This window comes from Brachypodium distachyon, chromosome 3 (genome assembly GCF_000005505.3).
Source record: "Brachypodium distachyon strain Bd21 chromosome 3, Brachypodium_distachyon_v3.0, whole genome shotgun sequence".
NCBI lineage: Eukaryota > Viridiplantae > Streptophyta > Magnoliopsida > Poales > Poaceae > Brachypodium > Brachypodium distachyon.
Genome location: NC_016133.3, coordinates 49,591,365 through 49,611,509, shown reverse-complemented (window position 1 = coordinate 49,611,509; position 20,145 = coordinate 49,591,365). Strand labels below are relative to the sequence as shown.

Genomic DNA, 20,145 nt, shown 5'->3' with positions numbered 1-20,145 from the left:
AGTGGTGGAGGTGACGACGTATGCAATAAAGTTATCTCGGCTCTATCTCTTTGTGGCGTAGTCATACCGTTTACTCCATTGGTCTAGCGCGTCTCGAGGTTTGTTCTTACATTATTTTGGTCTTGTCCCTTGTCTTCGTGACGAAGCAGCGGTTTGATAATCTATCTTGCAAGAAGTGTGCCCTCAACCACGGTGCATTTCATGATGTTACAGCCAGGGGTTAAAAAGAAGAGTGCGCAGTGCGAAGTGGAAACCATATATCTTGAATTTGGATTATCGTATCGGAATAACATAAATGAAGTGGAGCTTTCAGGTCTCCGATAATCGCAGTTGAGCTCCAGTATGCACGTCAATCCAGGTTTCGGACATTAGAGGAGATGAATGACAAGTTTACAACAACACCGTAAACATTCACATTGCAGTTGCAACTCGTCGCGCGAATGCCAAAACTGATCGAGTTCCTTTATATTGCAGGGACTCCAAACGTACATATGAATGCCAATTACAACGCAAGATTCAACTACTCTATTCTGTTTTCTGCGAGCCACAGATCCTGCAAGAACGCTGGCAAGACGGCGAAGCGCGGATCCGGACTCATCATCCCGCACATCGAATACATGCCAGCGACCAGGTCCACGGGCCGGTACCCCGTCAGCTCCTCGAAACCCGTGTTCCACTCCTGCACCTGCCTAGCCGTCGTCGTCTTCGGGTCGACGAGCGTGAGCCTGGCGAGGGAGACCGCCGACGCCGCCACGGCGGACGGCAAGAGCCGCAGGAACCCATAGTCAGCCAGCGAGGTGCTCGCCAGGTGATGCGCCAGCCGCTGAACCTCCAAGTCCTCCTCTCCATCGCTGTTGTAGTGCCTGGTGAAGTGGTCCACGAAGGTGTAGGCCGTGGGCCCGCCGAGCCGGTACCGGAGCGCCGCGCACATGTCGCGCTCCATGTCTCGGACCTCGTGCGCTCCGGCGAAGCCGCCGTACCGGGCGATCTCGGCCGTGTCGAGCTTATGCCGGGTGCTCTGGTCCTCGTACTTTGCCGCGGTGAAGACGGCCGTGGCGCCCAGCAGCTGGAGCTCGTACCCGGCGTCGGTCTTGCACGACGGCGACGGCGGCGGCGGCAGGGTGCGGAGCGAGAGGACGCGGTCGACGTAGGAGACGGCGCGGTGGAGCGTGCCCGGGGCGAGATCGTAGTAGCGGGCGAAGTCGTCCATCCAGATCACGAGGTCTTGGCGCGTGGACGGGGTCATCTGAGTGCCCCGCTGCACCGTCTCGAGGTAGTCCGGCGAGGGCTGCTCCTCGGGGTCCTCCTCCATCGCCCGGAGGTTGAAGTCGATGTCGGCGTCGTAGTCGGACAGCCGCGGGCGCTTGATGGCGGAGTTCTTGCCATTGCCGGCGGTCGTGATGTCCGAGATTGGAGCGGCGCGCTTTCGGGCTTGGTGCATGAGTGGTGGCGCGGATGGCTCGACGGACGGATGGACAGCGTCGGCGGTGTCGGCGCGTGGAAACGGAGGGAGGTCGCCGGTGGCGCGGAGGAAGGCATCAAGCTCCGTGACCTCCGTCGGGTGCAGGGCGCTGGGAAGAGGAGCAGGGCACGAAAGGAGGTCCAACGTGAAGGGATCCATGACATCCATTGCTTGCTTGCCTGGACCGGGAAGGAGAACTGGAGAAGGGAATCTGGGAACTCTGGATCGGTGGTGGTGCGCAGGAATACAGGGCAGGTGATCCGGGGGAATTGCGTTCCCTATCTATTTATCAAGAAACGCTCCCCCGCGCTCGGCTGCTTCGCGAGTTGGAAACCGTGTCGGTCTCGAAGTCCGGCTTTAACATTGCAGGAACCGCGTATGGCGACGACTCCATGCCATATTCGGACTCAGGGAACACGAGTCGCGAGTGCCACAAGCTGCCGCCATGCGCGTACGCGTAGGGGGCGACATGCCGCCCGGCCAAGGACACTGGTCGGTCGAGGCGTCGGCCCCGGCAGTTTCGTTCGCTTGGGCGCCACCTAGGACTCAACGGATGTTCCGCCGTTTCATGAAAAAAGAACGAAACGGAGTGCAATCTGGAAACAGAATCCCTGTATTCATGTGTACCGAAAATTTCCATAAATGCATCCCATAGTCCACAGGGATATGGCCCAAGGCGCAAGCACATCCTCACGCTCTGAACCATCACATCCTTACATCGGAAAACAGAAAACTAGTTGAATGCAAATTAAGCATCATGCTCGCGGCTTCGATCATCTTAAGAGGTCCTGAGGTAGAATATTGCTCTTATTCATATTTGTTATGCGATGCACCATAAAACGCTCCAATAGTACCCTCTAGCTGGCGATAGTTCCAACTGACAGTTACAGGTTACAAGCAATGAAGAGGCAAGGAACCATGCACTTACTCTGTCTGTCATTACAATACATGGACAAACACCAACTTGCATCTACCGAGCATAATTATTTGACAAGTCAGAGGTTCAACACACCACAACAGGGGGACACTACCGAGAGTCATCCTAAACAAGAACACGACCGAACGAAAAGCTGCCTACACATTCTACTCAGCTCAACGAACCAAAGTGGCCTATTGCCTATTGGGCCGTCACACACAACTTCGAATTACAGTGGATGAGAGTAACCACGCAGGTACTTGGAATCAACCCCGGATTCACGGACCAGCGCCACTCGACCTGTTCTGGCGACCTGTTACGAGTGGAACACAATGTGATCAGAAAAATTGTTTGAGAGCACAAAGATTCATTGTTCCAAAGAGAACAGGAAAGATGGCACATCATGCTACTACTGAGATAAAGCCTAGTAGATGATTGAAAAGGACTGCCAAAAAAGGATAAATTTCTTTCACATCTACAAATGTTTTCCATTGATTATTTTGATAGATAGCAATTGCTTGCGGAGTATGTATTTTTTAGTATGACTGCTGAATATATTGAGAAACAATATCAAGCATTTGTACATGAAGAATACCGACTCAGTTACATGGTTTGACATTATTTGACAAGTTGGATAATATCTCATAACCACATCAGCAACAGTATAGGAAAAAACACAAAAGGAAAAAGAAGGAAAAGCTTGTCTGGAACTACTTTTCCCACTCAAGAGAAACCAATAGAGAAGAGGAAAAATAATCAACATACCTCACATATGCCATAAGGCTCCAACAGTCCTTGTAGTGCAACCATCTTGGCAAAATCTCCGGTAAGCTACATAGTATGAGTAAGTACCAATATGCAAGAGTTTCAGTAATTGAATAATTTTAAATAAAGCAGAATAAATAGTAGTGTCATGTCAAATATTCATTCTTTTTGTGTTAACAATTTATCCTGTTACTACCATAACTGCTGTTCACCATAAAACAGTAAGATCATAGCATGGTTCATTAGAAACACAGGAATTCAATAGGATTCCCACACAAAAAATTATTCTTTCCAGGCAAAAAAACAGCGCCTCAATTTGTTCTTTGTACAAAAGATGGTACTCTTGATCTTGAGTTTATCCCCAATATGTTTCAACACTTATTGAATTACTGTAGCTCACTCAGTGTTTGTAAAGCTAATTACGTAGAGTCAACCATCACAAACAGCGTCGACAGACACCTAAGTAAGCAAGACGCTCACCTGTAACGTAACCGTGTGATCAGAAAGATCCACACATTTTGCCCTGAAGATTTCCCCAATATCTAGTATTTCCCTCCGAGCAGCAGTGTTTCCAGATACTTTAATAAGCATCAGTTCTCTTTCGGCAAAAGGTAAGTGCGTTAGGTCATGAACCTGGGGCAGTAACATGGCTGGCATTAGTGCAACGTATTTGCTACCACAAATGTTTGTGCTAACAAATTGCAACCCATTTACCTTATGTACATCAATAAGCTTGTAGAGCTGCTGAACTAACTTCTCAATGGACTCATCAGTTCCAGGAACAACTGTTGTAATACGCGAAATGCCTTCCTTTTCAGCTCGGCCAACAGCAAGACTCTGGGCAATTGTATGGCTTTAACTAGCCTGGCACTAAATAATAAAAAATAAAAAATAAGCAGAAGTTTTGAAGAAAACCTGTATACTGTAGCCCCTGCGAGCAAAGACCCCTGTTATAATGTTGAGGACACCAGGACAATCATTCACAAGGATGGAGAGAGTATGTGAGCAAAGTCCGCTTGACTGTATCAAACAAAGGCGTCATTAGATTAGAAGCTGTGCCATTACTACGGCACATAAGCGACAGAGGCAGATGGAAAATAAGAACACAGTGCAGGCACAATCGAATTACATTCGGTTTTGAATAACATAGCAGCATACAGTCTAGGTCATTTAAAAATTACACAAACCAAATGGTGTTTCTTTTGCAGAACTGGAAATCTTTAAACTTACATCTTCATCGTCAAGAACACCCCAATGGGCATCAAGTACTTGGTTCATGGACAAGCTCTCATAAGGTTCCACAGGATAAACATCACCCTGAACAGCATACACAGTTCAGAAGAAAGAAAAAACACATGTTATAAGAATCAGCAGCAACAGACATACTGCAATGTTGCATCTCCTATGCTTGAGTATGGAAATATATTACTCAGAGTTATCTTGCTTCAGGTGTGATTTAGAAAGTGTTAGTAATGTCAACACAGTAGAAACCAGCAAGTCCGTGTATTACTAGTAACGTAAGCTACGAACCTGTGACCAATACAAGAATGGTCCACCACAATTTGAGTGTATTAGGACTAGGTATTATGCTAAACTGATACCTCATGAGTCATGACTCTGCCACTCTGGGTGTCAGCATTTCAATAACACATTAGTCAGCTCAGCAACTAATTACTAGACGATGGTCTGGATATAAACTGCCAGCATAATGAAACTACTGGCCAAGTGACCATATCTTGTTCATATGCCCTTTAGCAAACCGTGTTTGGGCAGCCGCGAGGGAAGCTTTCCAGTGGAACAGGGTTGCATTGAGTGTCCATGATTTCCTGCAAAGTTAGCATCTATAGAGGTTTGGCTTCTAATGATATGGGTTTTAAGAGGAAAACTATTTCTTATGCCATGTTGTGCATTTACCAAGTTGCATCTTCTATGCAGCAATGGTGGGGTTGCTAGTACAGACCAGGATTTCATGTTAAAAATATGGAGCAGACTTCCACACCAAGCTCGGAAGCTGAAACTTATAAGTTGGCCTCCTTGAAGCAGCGTTTTTGTCTGATGAAAGTGGAACGCTACGAATGTTGCAGTTAATGATCATTTTGTTTAAAATTCCTGTCTGCATGGAGGTCAGTATCTCTGGGTGGTGGTTTCTGAGTGCTGTTTTTTTTCTGAAGGTGTATCTCCCCCAATTTCGCTGTTTGAACTTGTAACATTTTAGTTTTCGTTTTTGGCTTTCCTAAAGCAGGGTAATTTTTTATCTTTTTTCTAAGACATACTGCACTGGGATTTCTACTGGTGACAAAGAAGTTCAGTTGCATAATTGCATTTGTTTGCACAAAAAATTTAAAGATATCGCAAATTCGCAATTGGCGAGATCTTACCAGTTATGGGACCTCAAAGTCAAATTCTTGTTTGCGCCGTTAACGCAATAGGGGCATCTTATCAGCAAAGCTTACCAAGTATTTGAATCAGAGACATCAATTGTCCAAAAGGTACTAGGGATGGAATGGCGTCTAAAGTCTAGGCAATGCCTTTTAGAACAGTTATAAGCGAATAAGATGAAACAAGAGGAAATGGGCAATAAATACGGGGTCAGTCTCATAAAAACATACCCCAGCACTCGATGGTTGGTCAAAACTGCCATTAACCGTCTTTTTCACCGAAGTAAGAAGAGGATTTTTGGGCAATGCTTCTATGAGGTCTGGGTAAGAAGCAGCAGAAAATCCCCAGAAACGGGCAGTTGCTCCAAGCTTTTCACGCGTCAAAGCAATCTAAGAACATTGAGAGACACGAATTAGCTAATGAAGAAAATATGTGCACACATGTAAGCAGCAGATGACCCAGAAAATACTTTTCCCGTCCTACAGATTTCTTCGATCCCAAATTTGCTTAGGTTCCTTTGTGCCGCAACAATTTTTCCAGGATCTCCAGTTACCTACAGAATTTATAAGCATCAAAACACTTAATCCAACATGAAACATGGAACACCTACACTATAACTAGTACTTGAATTCAAGAGTTTTTACTCCTACACTGAAAAAAAGAAGAAGATATTTTACCTCCAGGGTTAGGCTGTTCTCAGAAATATCAACAACTCTCGCTCTGAAAACATCAGCTACAAACATGACCTGTCAACCATGAGAAGAAACATCAAAGTACGACTCTTGCTAGAACTATGCATTTGGAAGTAAGAATACACTAATCCAGTGAATAAACAAAGTTTAATATTACGGAGATACAAGTGAACAGAAGGTCTTACATCAGCACGTTGGTCTGGTCCAACATTGAGTTTTATAAGCATGAGCTCTCTCTCAACCTGTGGCTCCTTAGATAGATCTTCAACCTGCAATTTATTGGATTCCAATAGGATAAACATTAACAAAGTTTCGTGGTACCTATGCAAGAAAAAGTATAGTTTCATCAAATTAGTCCTCAAAAGTATAGTTCCTTGATAGTTTTACAACAAAACATGCAGATCAACCACTAAAAAAGATTTTCCTTGTAAGTTATAACATTTGAATGACTATTCAAGCTGTGCTTACATTGGAAAAGGAGAATATTACCGAAAATAAGGTTAAGGTATTTATGACCAAATTTGGAACTACTATGTTTTTGCACTTCATAGTAGCTACTGATACACCAGATAAACCCACACAAAAGTATGCACATGAACAAACAGTGATCCAATCGAAAGAATAATAACCTAAAGCTGAAAGAACAATTTGTAACTAAGTTAAGTTTCCAGAATCCTGATCAAACTAAGTGCCATCGAATCCTACTATCAACCCGCATAAGAGCAACTCCTGCAGCTTCCCAAAATCTGGGCCCCAGTATTCGATTCCCTATAAAAGGTTCATCCCTCAAATCCCTCCCCTCTCTGGCAGATTCCTGCAAAATGTTGGCGACTTGGCGGCAAACTCACATTCAAGACGTTGACGAGCTTATTCAGCTGCTCAATGACTTGCTTGAGCACCCTATCCGTCCCGGAGACGACGATGGTGAAGAGGGCCTTGTCCTTGTTCAGCCCCACGGCGAGTGACTCGATGTTGTACCCTCTCCTGGCGAACACCCCTGCAATCCGGTTTATCATGCCGCTCTCGTCCCCGACGAACACCGAAATCGTATGGCGCCGCACCCTGCAATCACCGCCCGAGCAATTCCCATCAAAATCAGTTCAGAGAGCAACGCTTGCGGGGCGGTGGGGAAACCAGCCGCCGCATGACGGGATTCAGGCGCGAAGTATCAGAAGAGAAGACCACATTGCGTGGTGGGGATGCGCTTACGTGTCCCTCTTGGCGGCCGCGGTGGATCCAGCGCTCACCGCCGACACGGCGGCGGCCGCCTCGCCGCCGGCGCTCGCCCCCGCAGCGACGGCGCGGCGGAGCGGGGCTTGGGCCCAGGGCCGGAGCGAGACGCGCGCGGCGCAGCCAGGGCGACTGTCAGGGCCTGCCGCCGCCGCCGCCGGGGGCGACGGCCGGAGGCTGTGGGAGGAGCTGAGCATGAGCAGCAGCGAGGGCGAAGCTGGTGGGAGATGGTGGCAGTGGCTATGGACGGAACAGGGGAACGGATGGTTTAACCGTAGGGTTTATTGCGGGCGAATGACGAATGTGCCCAGGCAATGGCCTGGTTTCGCGTTGGGCCGGACGCGCGGGGACCGCCCAGCGATCTGGGGAATATCTTCTCCGACGTGGAAACGGAGTGGATCCGTGAGGCCTCCGCGGCTTGCTCAACCTTCGGGACGTTCCAAAGGCCACCGTGTTTGTGCTTCAGTTGCGCGAGAAAGGTGCCTCTGCGCATCCGACATCGTGCGCGTTAAGTTTCCTCGTGGTTTTTTGTACAGCACATGCCCCGGGCTGTTAATTAGGCCTGTAAACGGCCACGGTGGCGTCCAGCCCGTTTAATTCGTGTTCTCCATGAACATAACCAAATCATTCACGAGCAACCGTGGCGTGCCCATCACCGTGGGCGGCGAGCAGCGAGTTCTCTTGTGGCACGTGACGAAGCTCAACTCCTGTCCGTAGTCGGACACTCGGACCTCCTTTATGAAGACGAAGATGAGACATTGCACGTGTGACTCGCGCGGCAGGAGGCATGGCCAGCGGCGGAGAGGAGCCAAAGGTACGTGGAATACGTGGCCACACGCGAGGTGGCCTTCTCCCTGGGATGTACACGACGGCCACTAGTATACACTTGCCACCGTTTATATGTTAAGAACAGTAGAAACAAGCTGACGAGAGCGATTGGAACAGGTTGCGGAATGCAATATACAGGCCGGCGCCGTTTTAGAGCATTTTTAGGGCAGGAGCCAAAAATCGCTTCAACAAGGTCCTACTTGACCCACTACAGTAGGAAGTCCCCTAAAAACATCCCTCTAGTCCTCATTCGGGGGGACTCCCAGCGAGGCCCCTATTCCCCTCTTTATGTCATCTTCTCCTCTCTCTCTGGTGGCAGGACTCGTCCCACCTCGCCGCCGACATGCCTCGCCACCGCCGCGCCTCGCGTCTGGCTCACCTCTATCGCGCTGGCCCGTGCCGCCTCCGCCTCTGTGCTGGTCTGGTCTGCCGCCTACGCCCTCGGCGATGGAGAAGACGACGGTGAGGGTGAGTTGTGCGAGGACGTGGCCGGGGTCATCGACAAAGGAGAAGACGACGGCAAGGCCGAGCTGAGCACACACCGCGGCCTCGTCCCGCCGTGCGCCACCACAGAGGAAGCTGGACCAGTGGCCACCTCGCCTCGTGAGCAACCGGCCACGGCCGTGGCCTCATCGCCCCTTTGCTGGCTGCGCTCCGGCCCGCCGTGGAGACCTGCGTCGGCCGGCGGTGGAGCTGCCCCGCCCTCCTCCAGAAGCTCCTCAGGGAAGAAGATGAGGAGATGGGGAATTTTTTGACCCACTGACAAGGGGTCCCACTAGTCAGTGTAATGGTAAAAGTAAATAGGGGCTGGTATTTAGGGGGCTACTGTTGAAAATTGAGTTGAAGTATGGGCTGAAAAAATTAGGAAGAAGCCCGTGAACAACAAGTAGGGGCCATGTTTTAAGAGCCACTGCTGAAGATGCTCTTACACCCTTGCTTCTCCCGCAGCTCCCCTAGGCGCACCTCGCACACATTTGTCTGTCGTTTTGGACCCGCATCGAGAGAGGGACACCACTAGCTCCGCTGCTTCTCCATTATCGAAGATCCGCGTTAGTGAGTAAATGTCGGCGCAGATTCTCTAAAGTTGTGTGGCCATGGCAGCTTACCTCATTTGGATGTCCTTCGTTTTCAATCCAATGGCTAAAAACTCCCTCATTGGTACATTATATACCAATTAATGGTGTATGTTTATATGAATGGTGTATATCATTGGTGAGTATAGTACATCAAGGAAATTAATATACCAATAAAATATATCATATACTAATGAGACATACGATTCATATATTATATAGCAATGAAATATACCAAACTAAGTGTTTAGCCACTGAATTGAAAATGAAGGGCATCCAAGAGAGGTAAGGCAGCTGGTGCGTTTGCTCCGAGTAAATGTGGGCTCACGGGCAAGGCTGCCAATGGATACCTAATTCGAATGGGTGTGTAAGTCGTCGTTTTTACTCGGGGTGTTGTCCATGGGTTTCTAGATCATTCATGGGTAGAATATTGGTACAAGTTCATGCCCGTGAGTCGTCCATGCATCGTCCCATTAATATTTTTAGTGATATTTATATGTAAATCTATAATTATGAAAATGCATTATTTTTTATGTGAATGATGTTTTATCGATGCATAATCACTTTAATTTGTCAAATCATAACTATACATACATTTTATCAATTATTTTGTCTGTACTATGCTATTGTATTAATACACAATCATTTCAACTAGGATAAACCCGATGTATGAGTACAATTATAGACTATGGCAAGGTTGTTGGTGAGTAATGGGTAAGGACATGGGTACGGGTATGAGTATAGTCATGGTTCACCTGACAAAACATGCCCCGACACTTGGTTTTGTGGTGGTGGTGGGGGGGGGGGGGGGGGAGGGGGTTGTGTACTCCCTCCGTTCCTAAATACTTGTCATCGTTTTAGTACAATTTTGCACTAAAACCACGACAGGTATTTAGGAACAGAGGGAGTACTTAACTCGAACAATAATTAAGACCGTGCACAACAAGTAATTTCAAAGAAACAGAAACTATGCTCGTCCTATCCATCGCTCATCCTGTCATCCATCTAAACCAGGCAGAAAATGGTTTCACCCAAGTCGAGCAACCAAAAGATTGAAATTGAATATATTTATCCATGCCTATCCAAACCTGCATAATACTTTGTTAATTAGATCAATACTTGTATTATTTGAAATCTTAAGCCTTAGTTTCCATGGTCTAGTCTAAGTCGTTGTTGAGCCCAGAAGCTTTCTGTAGCTTAGGAACTAAGGTCATATATATTTTATAAAATGGTGCGATAGTTCAGATGCTAGCTAGTTGCAATTTTGATTCTTTAGTTAGTTCACTTATATTTTTAGGTTCTGTATTCATCAGACATTATCTGCTTAGCTTTCTGTAATGCTCATTTATATTTTAGTTCTCGGCTAAGTACTATACGTGTTTTCTGGTTCCGATGATGAAGACGGGATCAATTCATCAAAGAAGGCAAAAGTTAAAGATGATAATAACTCACCTAAAGAGGGATCAGAAGATACACAGACAATGTAGTTCCCTCCGTTTCGGTATATGTTTCGGTATACGGGGATACGCATTCCTAGGTTGAAGAAAACTCACAAAATTTATTTGATTAGAAACTTCAAATGTTTTATTTTCTAATGATATAATTTTGGTGATATAAGAACCATGTTAGATCAGTTATATTTTCAACCTAGGGATGAGTTTGGGCCCCTTATACTGAAACGGAGGTAGTATGTCTTGTGCCGGAGCTGTGTGTTAGAAAAAACACATGAATATTAGAAAAACAGTTTTGATATATCTAAGTCATCTCGTTTTTAGTCAAAATAAGTTTATTCGAAACATTGGAAATGTTTTGTGTTTTAAGATTTGAAACGAAAAATAGAAGAAAGATAGTAAAATGACATCTTGATACTAATCCAACGATTGTGATTCGTTAAGTCATATTCAAATATTTCGCGTAAAAATCAGACGCTTAGACACAGCCACGTCCGGGAAAAACGGAAATAACAATCGGATCACACGAACCGCTCGTCGGCGCGCGACCGGGCGCCGGACAGAATTTGGGAGCACGAGACACAGCTCTACATGGAATTGGAAAAGGGCAGGTGCTCTCGCCGAGCCGAGTCCCCGTCTCGGTGCAAGTGGGGAGCAGTCGCTGCCGCGGCCGAGAGTGACGCTGACATGGCCCCCCGTCCGGGGGCGGATGGAACCGTTCGGACGCCTACGTTTTCCCGTCGCGATGAAATCAATCCACGACCACGCGGGAGCGAGCGCGACACGGGTTAATCACACGTCTCGAGCCAGAGGAAACCAGGGGAGTTGACGTCGATGGCAAGGAATTAGCTGCCACCCACCGCGCATGGTTTCAGAGTCCCCCTATCGGCCGTGTGTATATATGTATCTTCTCGACCTATAGCACAGTGACAGTGGTATACTTTTCTTCGTACAGTATATGTATTTTCCTTTTCCAATGCAGATTTGTCTGCCCCGTTTCCTGAATGCGACTGAAGTCTGGTACTAGCGGCAAAGGGACAAAACCGATCTCCACTTCTGAAAATTGAGGCCCCAAATGCGTCGTGAACTAACCAAATTAAGCACCCACTGCCACTCGCAGCCACCGCGAATTCGCCATCCAAAAGGACCAAAACATGACGGCCGGTCAGGCGGTCACTGTTGCAATTGAGGCGCTGCAACACGAAGAATCTCCGAAAGGGCAAACTCGCGCTGCTCCGGAAGCGCTATGTGATGCCGGCCTTTTTGTCCTATTCTTTTCGTTATAATACAAGCGTGCTATACCTAAACCATGAATGCACCTAGAGCTTATAAAGGTTGAAAAGCGATCAGATCTCCGTATCTGATTTGATAAGTGATGGCATCCAGATCAACCCTCTATTTAGCTTTCGGTACAGGCGTACAGCGAAATGGTTAGAAGTCTAGAGTACTGGTCTACTGGAGTACTTACTGCATCATCGAATGTGTACTTGGCTAATCTGGAAAATAAATCCAGGCCACTCATCCATTGCCTGAAAAAAGAATGTACTCCAGCAAGAAAATTCTACGGACAACACAAGTGGTAGCCACCCAGTATTCCAGCAAGCCGGAGGCCAAAATAACTAGACGACGAAAATAATAATAATAAATAAATAAATTAAAGTCGTCGGCAAGGGTTCGCATGGAGCGAAAAAAACACACACACGCGAAAACCCACAAACTCTCAAATCAAACCTCACTGATATCGGGCCCCTACACTATCCCCGACCCCAGAAGTCAGTAGCCCGCGGAAACATGCACCCAAGTAGCCGAGCCGGGCCCATGTTTTAAAACCCGCCACGCTTCGCCCTCACCGCGCCTTTTCCCACGCTCCGTGGTAAACCGTCGGTTATTATTCCCTCGAATCCGCCGAACATCACATCGCACAGCACACTCTCCCTCGGCTCCCTTCCCTCCCCTGTTCTGCTTCCCACTATTCCACCGATAAGACGCTTGATACTGCACCTACTACTCCAACTGTCGCTGCGCTGCTACGACTCCACCATCTCAAGTCTTCGCCCGAATTTTATTAAGTAGGGGAGCATCGCCCACGCCCAATCATCATTCGCGTTCGTCCCCAATCCCCAGAAGCACCCACCGGGCAGCGCGCGAGATCCCACGCGCGACCGCACCAGCCGCGGCGCGGATTAATTCGATTCTCGCTGGGCTTCGATTCCGCGTCGAACCGTCCGGGGGTGGTTGGGGGCAGGAGAAGGGGAGGAGGGCCGTCGGTGCGCGAGGCGATGGCCGCGGCGGCGAAGCTGACCCGGAACCTCTCGCGTCAGCTGTCGTCGGGGGCGGCGCGGATATGGCGGCAGCTGTCGCTGGAGCCGCACACCCCCCGGCGAGGGGTCGGGGCGGCCGCGGCGGCGGGCGCCGTGGCGGGGCCGACGAGGTTCGGGATCGCGAGGCAGTCGTCGTTGGACCCGACGCCGGCGGCCGCGGACGTGGCGATGCTGGCCGTGCCGGATAACCTGGACGCGACGATGCGGCTGCTGTTCGCGGCGTGCCAGGGGGACGTGGGCGGGGTGGAGGAGCTGCTCAGGGAAGGGGTGGACGTCGACAGCATTGACCTGGACGGCCGCACGGCGCTGCACATCGCCTCCTGCGAGGGGCAGGGAGAGGTGGTGCGCCTGCTGCTCGCCTGGAAGGCCAACATCAACGCCCGCGACCGATGGGGAAGTACGGTACGGGACGCGATTCGCCAGACTCTCTTCTCTCTCACGACCCTGCTATGTAGGACCTGGAAATTTTTCACTACACCCGGTACTGATCCACTCTTGGTTAAGCATTTCTGCTCATTTCGTTCCTAGTTCGTACGATTAGATCGTGCTAAGACTAAAGAGTACAGAGGCAGGCTGATTGGGCGGGTCTAAAACGCACTCGAATTGCCTTAACCTATGGAAGTAGCCAAATAGGCATGATTCGCACGTGTGCAAGTATTTATCTACCTGGATTTTGATTTCTGTCCGCTTTTTTTTTTGTCTACACAATTTCAGCCGGCATTAGATGCTAAACATTACGGGCATTTTGAAGTTTACAACCTTCTGAGAGCCAGAGGAGCAATACTTCCGGTACTGTGTTTCTCTTATTTTCCGTCACTCAATATGTATGCGGAAAACATAATCTTTGTGTTCTTTTTTGTCCTCCTCTATTAGAAATCTAAAAAGACTCCAATGGTTGTATCAAATCCTAAAGAAGTTCCAGAGTATGAGCTGAACCCGCTTGAACTTGAGTTTCGAAGAGGAGAGGAGGTTACAAAGGCATGTGTCTATAAACTTCCTCCATTTATTTTTGTCATTGTGTCTTTCTTCATGTATACAAAGAGTGTTTACCAGCTTCCACATAAGACTTTATGGTACCCAGTCAAAAGAAGAGTTTATGACACACACCTAATTCGGATTTAGATGACAATTTAAGCTCTGCTTCTGGATGGAAGTTCTCAGAACTCCAGACCAAGCATTTTATGTCTTCTCTACTGTAAAAGTAAAATAGAAATCGACCAGCAGGCACTTGCATTTCCTGGCATTTTTAATTAGAAGAAAAAACATGAGCATCCTGCAAGGCCAAGCCTTGAATGTGGGTGGGCTGGGCGAGCACATGCTCCCTAGCCAACTGAGTGACACTCGGTATTGTTAAGTATATCATATCTCCTCTTCCTATCAGATCGGTCTTTTGGTATATAATTGTGGCGATCTTACTTGTCATATAATTTTACAGGGTTACTATATAGCGAAATGGTATGGCTCCAAAGTGTTTGTGAAGATACTTGACAAAGAAAGCTTCTCGGATTGTGATAGCATGTACGTATGAGCTGCCTCTGTAAACTTTTACTTCAGAATTATGATTTTGACAAATGGGCTAATTTACCATAAATCATGATATTTCTTTTGTTCCAATGCATGAAACTATCCTTCATATTTATATTAAAAAAATGTTCATAGAAGTTTATATGTGATTCTAGCAATGCATTAAAATGATATTTGGTCCGGTTATAATCATATAGTGCTCTGCTCGATATTAGTATAGTTTGTTGAGATATTTGTTGGGTAATCCTATCACTCGGTGCCTCAGTGTCCTCTTTGTTCATTAAACTTGACCGATGATGTTTTTGTTGATATCATAATGTTGATTATCAAATAATTAGTTTCGCAAAGTAACTTAAAATAGTTCTTGGCCTATTTTTTTTTCTGTTTCACAGTAAATTTAGCCAACTTTTTATTTTGATTCTGGGCTTTACTTATAATTTTTCATGCAATACTTCTAAGTTCTGTCATCATATCAACTCAGAGATTCCTTCAAACACGAGCTCACTTTACTGGAGAAAGCGCGGCATCCCAATTTGGTCCAATTTGTGGGAGCTGTTACACAAAATGTACCACTGATGATTGTTTCAGAATACCACCAAAACGTGAGTAGCTATGCTTGATTTAGCAGGACAAGTGCATGTATAAACATTGATCATTTTTTTAAAAAAAAACTTCAAATAGCTGGGTTTCTTCGCATGAACTTTTTGGAGTACTTTGCTTCACTCAAGCTACCTGAACAGTATTTTCTTTTATCCAACCGTAGGAAAGAATCCTACTGGACTTTCCTGAACAAAACTACTACCCTATCATCAATGACTGTGTCTGTGTTCTCTCATTAGGGTGATTTAGCCAGTTATCTTGAGACAAAAGGTCGTCTGCAGTCTTACAAAGCTATCAGATTTGCCCTTGACATTGCAAGGTATTTCAGGATTCATGACATATGTCTCGTTTTATTTGTCCTTTTCTTTTTAAAGTTGAATATATCATTTAAACTGTTGATTGGAAGATACTAACCTGGATCATTTAGAATTTATATTTATGTTTATCAATACGAAAAATATTTCATTTATAAATGGAAGTATACTCACCTGGACTTACGTGAACAAAACTACTGCTCTATCGTCAATTACTATTTTATTTCTTCTCGATTGGAATCGCAGGAGAATTAATTTAATTCCTCTAGATGAAAGGGTCTAGAATTTATTTATGTGTTTGTATCAATACAAAAAAATTATATATGAAGCTCATGTGCTAGTTATTGTATTATTCCCGATTTTCCGTCTACCATCAAATCAAAAGAAAGATTATTCAACATTCTTTTGTTGTTGCTAGGGGACTAAACTATCTTCACGAGTGCAAACCAGAGCCAATCATCCATGGTGATCTGTCACCAAAGTAAGCTGATCCAACTGTATTTCACCAATAAATCAGCGCGACGTGTTTAATTTCAGTGCTTTACTATATGTGCACTGTACGTTACCATACTTTTAGTAAGGTTTCAGAAACATTGTGCGGGATGATGAAGGAACACTTAAGGTGGCTGGCTTTGGCTCATTTGGCCTGATAAAAGTCTCAGAAGATAAACTACGAATGGCTCGACCCGTATCAAAATTTGACAGTATGTTACATTATACTTACTTAACAGTTGCATACTATATACTACTCCCTCCGTTCCTAAATACTATGATATGGTTTTATACCAGTGATTATTTCAGCTTGGCACGTCATTCATGAACATATTTTAGTGCCACAGTTACGGTCTATTTTTCTACGTAACATTCAAATTTCTGAGTGTAATTATTAAACTATATGAAGCAACATATTTTGCTTATGGAGTGGTTTATTACAAAAGTTTGTGTCTTCTCGTATTTAAAATTAACCTGAATACCGCATATGAGAGAAAAGGATAATTCATGCATTGCACTGCCACTATGAAATAATTTTAACCAGGCATCTGTTGCTTTTTATGTAACTGTTGTAGGTGAATTATAATACTTCAGTTTAATGATTTTGGCTAGAGAGAATTTATTTTGACTGACATTTTTCCCTAATACCATTTTAACTAGAATCGCATTATTTTAAGCAGTCTTTTTGTTGTTGTTGTAGGTGTATACGTTGCTCCTGAGATATACAGAAACGAAACATTTGACAGAAGCGTGGATACATTTGCATTTGGTCTCATTCTTTACGAGGTATGCAAATACAGCCAACCTTCACGAATTAAATCAAGAGTATATGTGAAACGTATCGCAACCGAATTCTTCATTTGAAGTGCCAGTGAATTCATATCAAAAGTTTTTGTGTGTGGCTGTTTTCCTTATGTTGTTATAATGAGCACATATTCTTAGGTAAGCATTACACGAGTACATTTTTTTTTACTTTAAACTGTAAGAGCTGCGATTGCAGTCCAACAGTATATAGATATATAATTTTTACAAAGTGAGACACCGAATTGCGACCTTCGAGGATCGAACTTTGGTGGGCTGCCAGCACGTACACCTGACTGGCTGACAACCCAAGCTATGCTTGGTTCTCACATTACCTTTGCATCTTATTGATTGTTCAGATGATTGAAGGAACTCCTGCTTTTCACCCAAAGCCACCAGAGGAAGCGGCCAAGATGATTTGTTTGGAGGGATTGAGACCATTATTCAAGAATAAACCAAAATCATATCCCGAAGATGTGAAAGAGTGAGTGATTCTTATGCTATACTTCATACCCCTCAACAGTCAGCACTGCCACTTTGGCATTTAGAATTCGCTTTCTGCACTACTACTAAATATGTACATGTATGGATGTACCGTGTTAGTGATATCTGAGAGCTTCGCTTTTACGTATCCAAGTTTCTCTCCATTGTTCATCCACAACAATCGGAATCGGTTATTTGCTTGTTGGCAGGTTGTGTGCCTGCTTAAGTTGGTCGTCTGCTAGCTGCTCATGGTGGTTCTTTGCGTATGCAGGCTAATACAAGAATGCTGGGATACAACCCCTTCCGTCAGGCCAACGTTCTCAGATATTATTGAACGCCTGAACAAGATATATGCAAGTTGCTCTAAGCAAACTCGTTGGAGAGACAACTTCAAGCTACCATGGTACATTTCTCACCGACATAACTGCGAAAACATTAAGCATAAATATTCTCTCTGAAGTATTTCCAACTTATGTGTGATCTAGAACATACTCTCTCCGTTTCATAATTCTTGTCTCAAATTTGCCAAAAAATGGATGTATCTATTTTTAAAAAGTGTCTACGTACATGTAATATTTCGACAAGAATTATGTAACGGAGGGAGTACGTATATTAGTCGATATTATAATGATCCAGTAACTGTAGGAATAAAACACTGTCTTGTAGTCTATCTACCATCACAATCCATCATACTAAGAGTCTTACCGCTCATGTTTCGTCTCCTCAGGAAGCAAGCTGCACACAGATAGCCCTGAATCCTGAGACGGTCGCCAAGATCCTCCCTTACCCCTATTTTGCATATGTTAGTAAACACGAAGAGAACTGAATCGATATACGGGACAGAAGCAGTTCATTTTCAGGGTTTTTCTGTATGTCCAGTTATTTTTTTACTGTTTGCTTTTATACCTCTGGTCAAGTGTCTATTACCTTCATCCAAACGGGAATCATGTATGTGTTTGAGGAAAAAAAAAGTGAGCCCTGTACTATGGGTGTATTTGGTAGCCTGCCTGCATGACCTGAGATATTTCATAGTCATATTAGTTTGTGATTGTTTGAACTAAAACCACGACAACAGTCTAGAATCGGAGGGAGTGAGTTGCATGGTCTTTCTGGGCCATGTTAGCCTCAACCTAGAAAAGGTTGACGGAACCAGCTTCGACCTAGAAAACTTACCCGTGTTGCCTAGAAAAGCCCTTGCTCGTTCTCCACTCATCCCCCACACTCACTAGGGTTACCTTATCCCAAACCTGTCCAAAAGCGCAGCCACCAGCTCTCACCCAACGCCTGGCTCCTTCCTCCCTCTCTTAGTGCCCAACTCGTCCTCCATTGTGATCCTCTTGCAATTCCCCTCCTCCCTTCGCTACACACATCCCATGGACGCACACCTCTCTGATGGCGATCACGGCATGTCCTATTCTGCCTTCGTCCCAAGATCCAGATCATATCGGCCGCCCTTCGCAAGGAACATCCCATCGGTGGAGGCAAGAAAACGTCTTCAGCAGGGCCCATAAATAAGGGAGACCCCTAAACCACCCCCTCAAAGCCCCCTTCCTAGGGGGCCCTAAGCCTATCTTGTTTTTTCCGTCTCTCTCCTCCTTCCCTGCACGTCGCGCTCTTCTCCTCATCCCGCCACTGGATCCGCCGCCGTGCCGCCGTGACAGAAGCATCGTCCGAGCACCACCGGGCGCACGAAAGAGAAGAGCGACACTGCACATGGACATGGCGACTACGACAAGGAGCCATGCCAGAAGCGACATACACGGGGGCGCGTCGGCCGCCGCCAACCACACCCCGCCACCGGTGGCGCTGCCTCCAATGGGGAATTTTGGGGAGAAGAAAGGGAAAATGAAAGAAAAGATAGCAAGTCATTGACAAGTGGGTCCCGTATGTCATAAAGAATATAGGCTCCCTTCTTTTAGTCTAGTAATGAGAGAACCTGGGGGAGGTGCAGTTTCTGGGAAAAGCTGAATTAAGCCCAAAAGACGGGGGCCATAGAGGCCATCGAATAGGGGTCATTGAGATGTTGTATTTTTTTGGAACCCTAAAATTTGAGGGAGCCCCCAATTGCTGTTTAGAAGCCCTGTTTTAGGGGTTGTTGCTGGAGACTGTCGCACCAGTGGCACCCGGGGTACCACCGTTGCACGACGCGTGGGCCTCATCACCGAGTTCCCGGGAGGATCTCGTCCTGGGCGGCAGCTACAAGCAGCCCGGCAAGTTACCAGCCTGGAAGGGCTAGCGGGGCTTCGGGGAATATTCCCGCCTGGACACCTCCCGGCAAGCCACTTGCCGGGAGGAGGGGTTCCCGGGTGCAGGCTCCCACCGCGAAGGTGGGGCCGAGAAGGCAGAGCAGCGACACCACGTGGGCGCGCGTTAGGCGTCCAGTGTGTAGTCTCACCAGGGCGAGGAGTGAGCCGCACGGCTTATTTAATGAGCCGACAAGAGGGGAGTTACCCGTCTAGTCAGGTAAACAGTGGCTGTCCAATCCTACTTGTAGGGCTCTAGACCCCAAGCAGCGGAGTTGGCGTTCATGCACGCCCACCAGCGCACCGAGGGGGAGCTGCCCTATCTCCTTGCTCGCCACTTGTAATGCATGCACCGTCGCACCTATGGTATCCCCTTGGCTATAAAAGGAGGACCCTCGCCGACGGTCAAAGGGTTCGAGTTCCGGTTGGCTCCAATAGGTTGTTCGTTGGGTTCAGCTCGCTCAGCTCATAGTCAGCCTCTAGCACTAACAGAGAATAGTAAGGAACACTTAGCCAAAAGGAGATAGTACCCGGGAACTCACTCGGCAATTTGTAAACACTCGGTTTTGTG

At 46.4% G+C, this 20,145-nt stretch overlaps 3 protein-coding genes across 3 annotated transcripts; 1 reads left to right on the top strand and 2 right to left on the bottom strand.

Annotated features, from left to right (window-relative positions):
- Positions 1-360: 360 nt before the first annotated feature.
- LOC104583800 (putative cyclin-F2-1) lies at positions 361-1,872 on the bottom strand. Its single transcript, XM_010237379.3, has one exon. The coding sequence runs from the start codon at positions 1,628-1,630 to the stop codon at positions 521-523; it is 1,110 nt and encodes a 369-aa protein (XP_010235681.1). The 5' UTR covers positions 1,631-1,872; the 3' UTR covers positions 361-520.
- Positions 1,873-2,251: 379 nt separating this feature from the next.
- On the bottom strand, positions 2,252-7,721 carry LOC100833289 (acetolactate synthase small subunit 2, chloroplastic). Its single transcript, XM_003572656.4, has 12 exons — positions 7,424-7,721; positions 7,063-7,276; positions 6,400-6,483; positions 6,200-6,268; positions 5,992-6,075; positions 5,753-5,911; positions 4,374-4,460; positions 4,059-4,163; positions 3,858-3,980; positions 3,624-3,776; positions 3,144-3,209; positions 2,252-2,691 (listed from the first exon to the last, which is right to left on the bottom strand). Exons 1-12 carry the CDS (start codon positions 7,639-7,641, stop codon positions 2,608-2,610), a joined length of 1,446 nt encoding a protein of 481 aa, XP_003572704.1. The 5' UTR covers positions 7,642-7,721; the 3' UTR covers positions 2,252-2,607.
- A 4,989-nt stretch (positions 7,722-12,710) lies between these two features.
- LOC100844395 (integrin-linked protein kinase 1) lies at positions 12,711-18,335 on the top strand. Its single transcript, XM_003575279.4, has 12 exons — positions 12,711-13,519; positions 13,832-13,906; positions 13,991-14,095; positions 14,553-14,635; positions 15,123-15,243; positions 15,481-15,560; positions 15,974-16,036; positions 16,144-16,259; positions 16,748-16,833; positions 17,208-17,332; positions 17,603-17,734; positions 18,059-18,335. Exons 1-12 carry the CDS (start codon positions 13,076-13,078, stop codon positions 18,078-18,080), a joined length of 1,452 nt encoding a protein of 483 aa, XP_003575327.1. The 5' UTR covers positions 12,711-13,075; the 3' UTR covers positions 18,081-18,335.
- The last annotated feature ends 1,810 nt before the right edge of the window (positions 18,336-20,145 follow it).

Excerpts from the sequence above, each read along its gene's own strand:
- LOC104583800 (XM_010237379.3), bottom strand. The coding sequence starts at position 1,630 with ATGGATGTCATGGATCCCTTCACGTTGGACCTCCTTTCGTGCCCTGCT.
- LOC100833289 (XM_003572656.4), bottom strand. The coding sequence starts at position 7,641 with ATGCTCAGCTCCTCCCACAGCCTCCGGCCGTCGCCCCCGGCGGCGGCG. Across the intron at positions 7,277-7,423 it reads GCGGCCGCCAAGAGGGACAC|GGTGCGGCGCCATACGATTT; the intron begins GTAAGCGCATCC and ends CGGTGATTGCAG. Across the intron at positions 3,210-3,623 it reads ATCACACGGTTACGTTACAG|CTTACCGGAGATTTTGCCAA; the intron begins GTGAGCGTCTTG and ends CATACTATGTAG.
- LOC100844395 (XM_003575279.4), top strand. The coding sequence starts at position 13,076 with ATGGCCGCGGCGGCGAAGCTGACCCGGAACCTCTCGCGTCAGCTGTCG. Across the intron at positions 14,096-14,552 it reads GAGGAGAGGAGGTTACAAAG|GGTTACTATATAGCGAAATG; the intron begins GCATGTGTCTAT and ends ATAATTTTACAG. Across the intron at positions 16,037-16,143 it reads CATGGTGATCTGTCACCAAA|AAACATTGTGCGGGATGATG; the intron begins GTAAGCTGATCC and ends GTAAGGTTTCAG.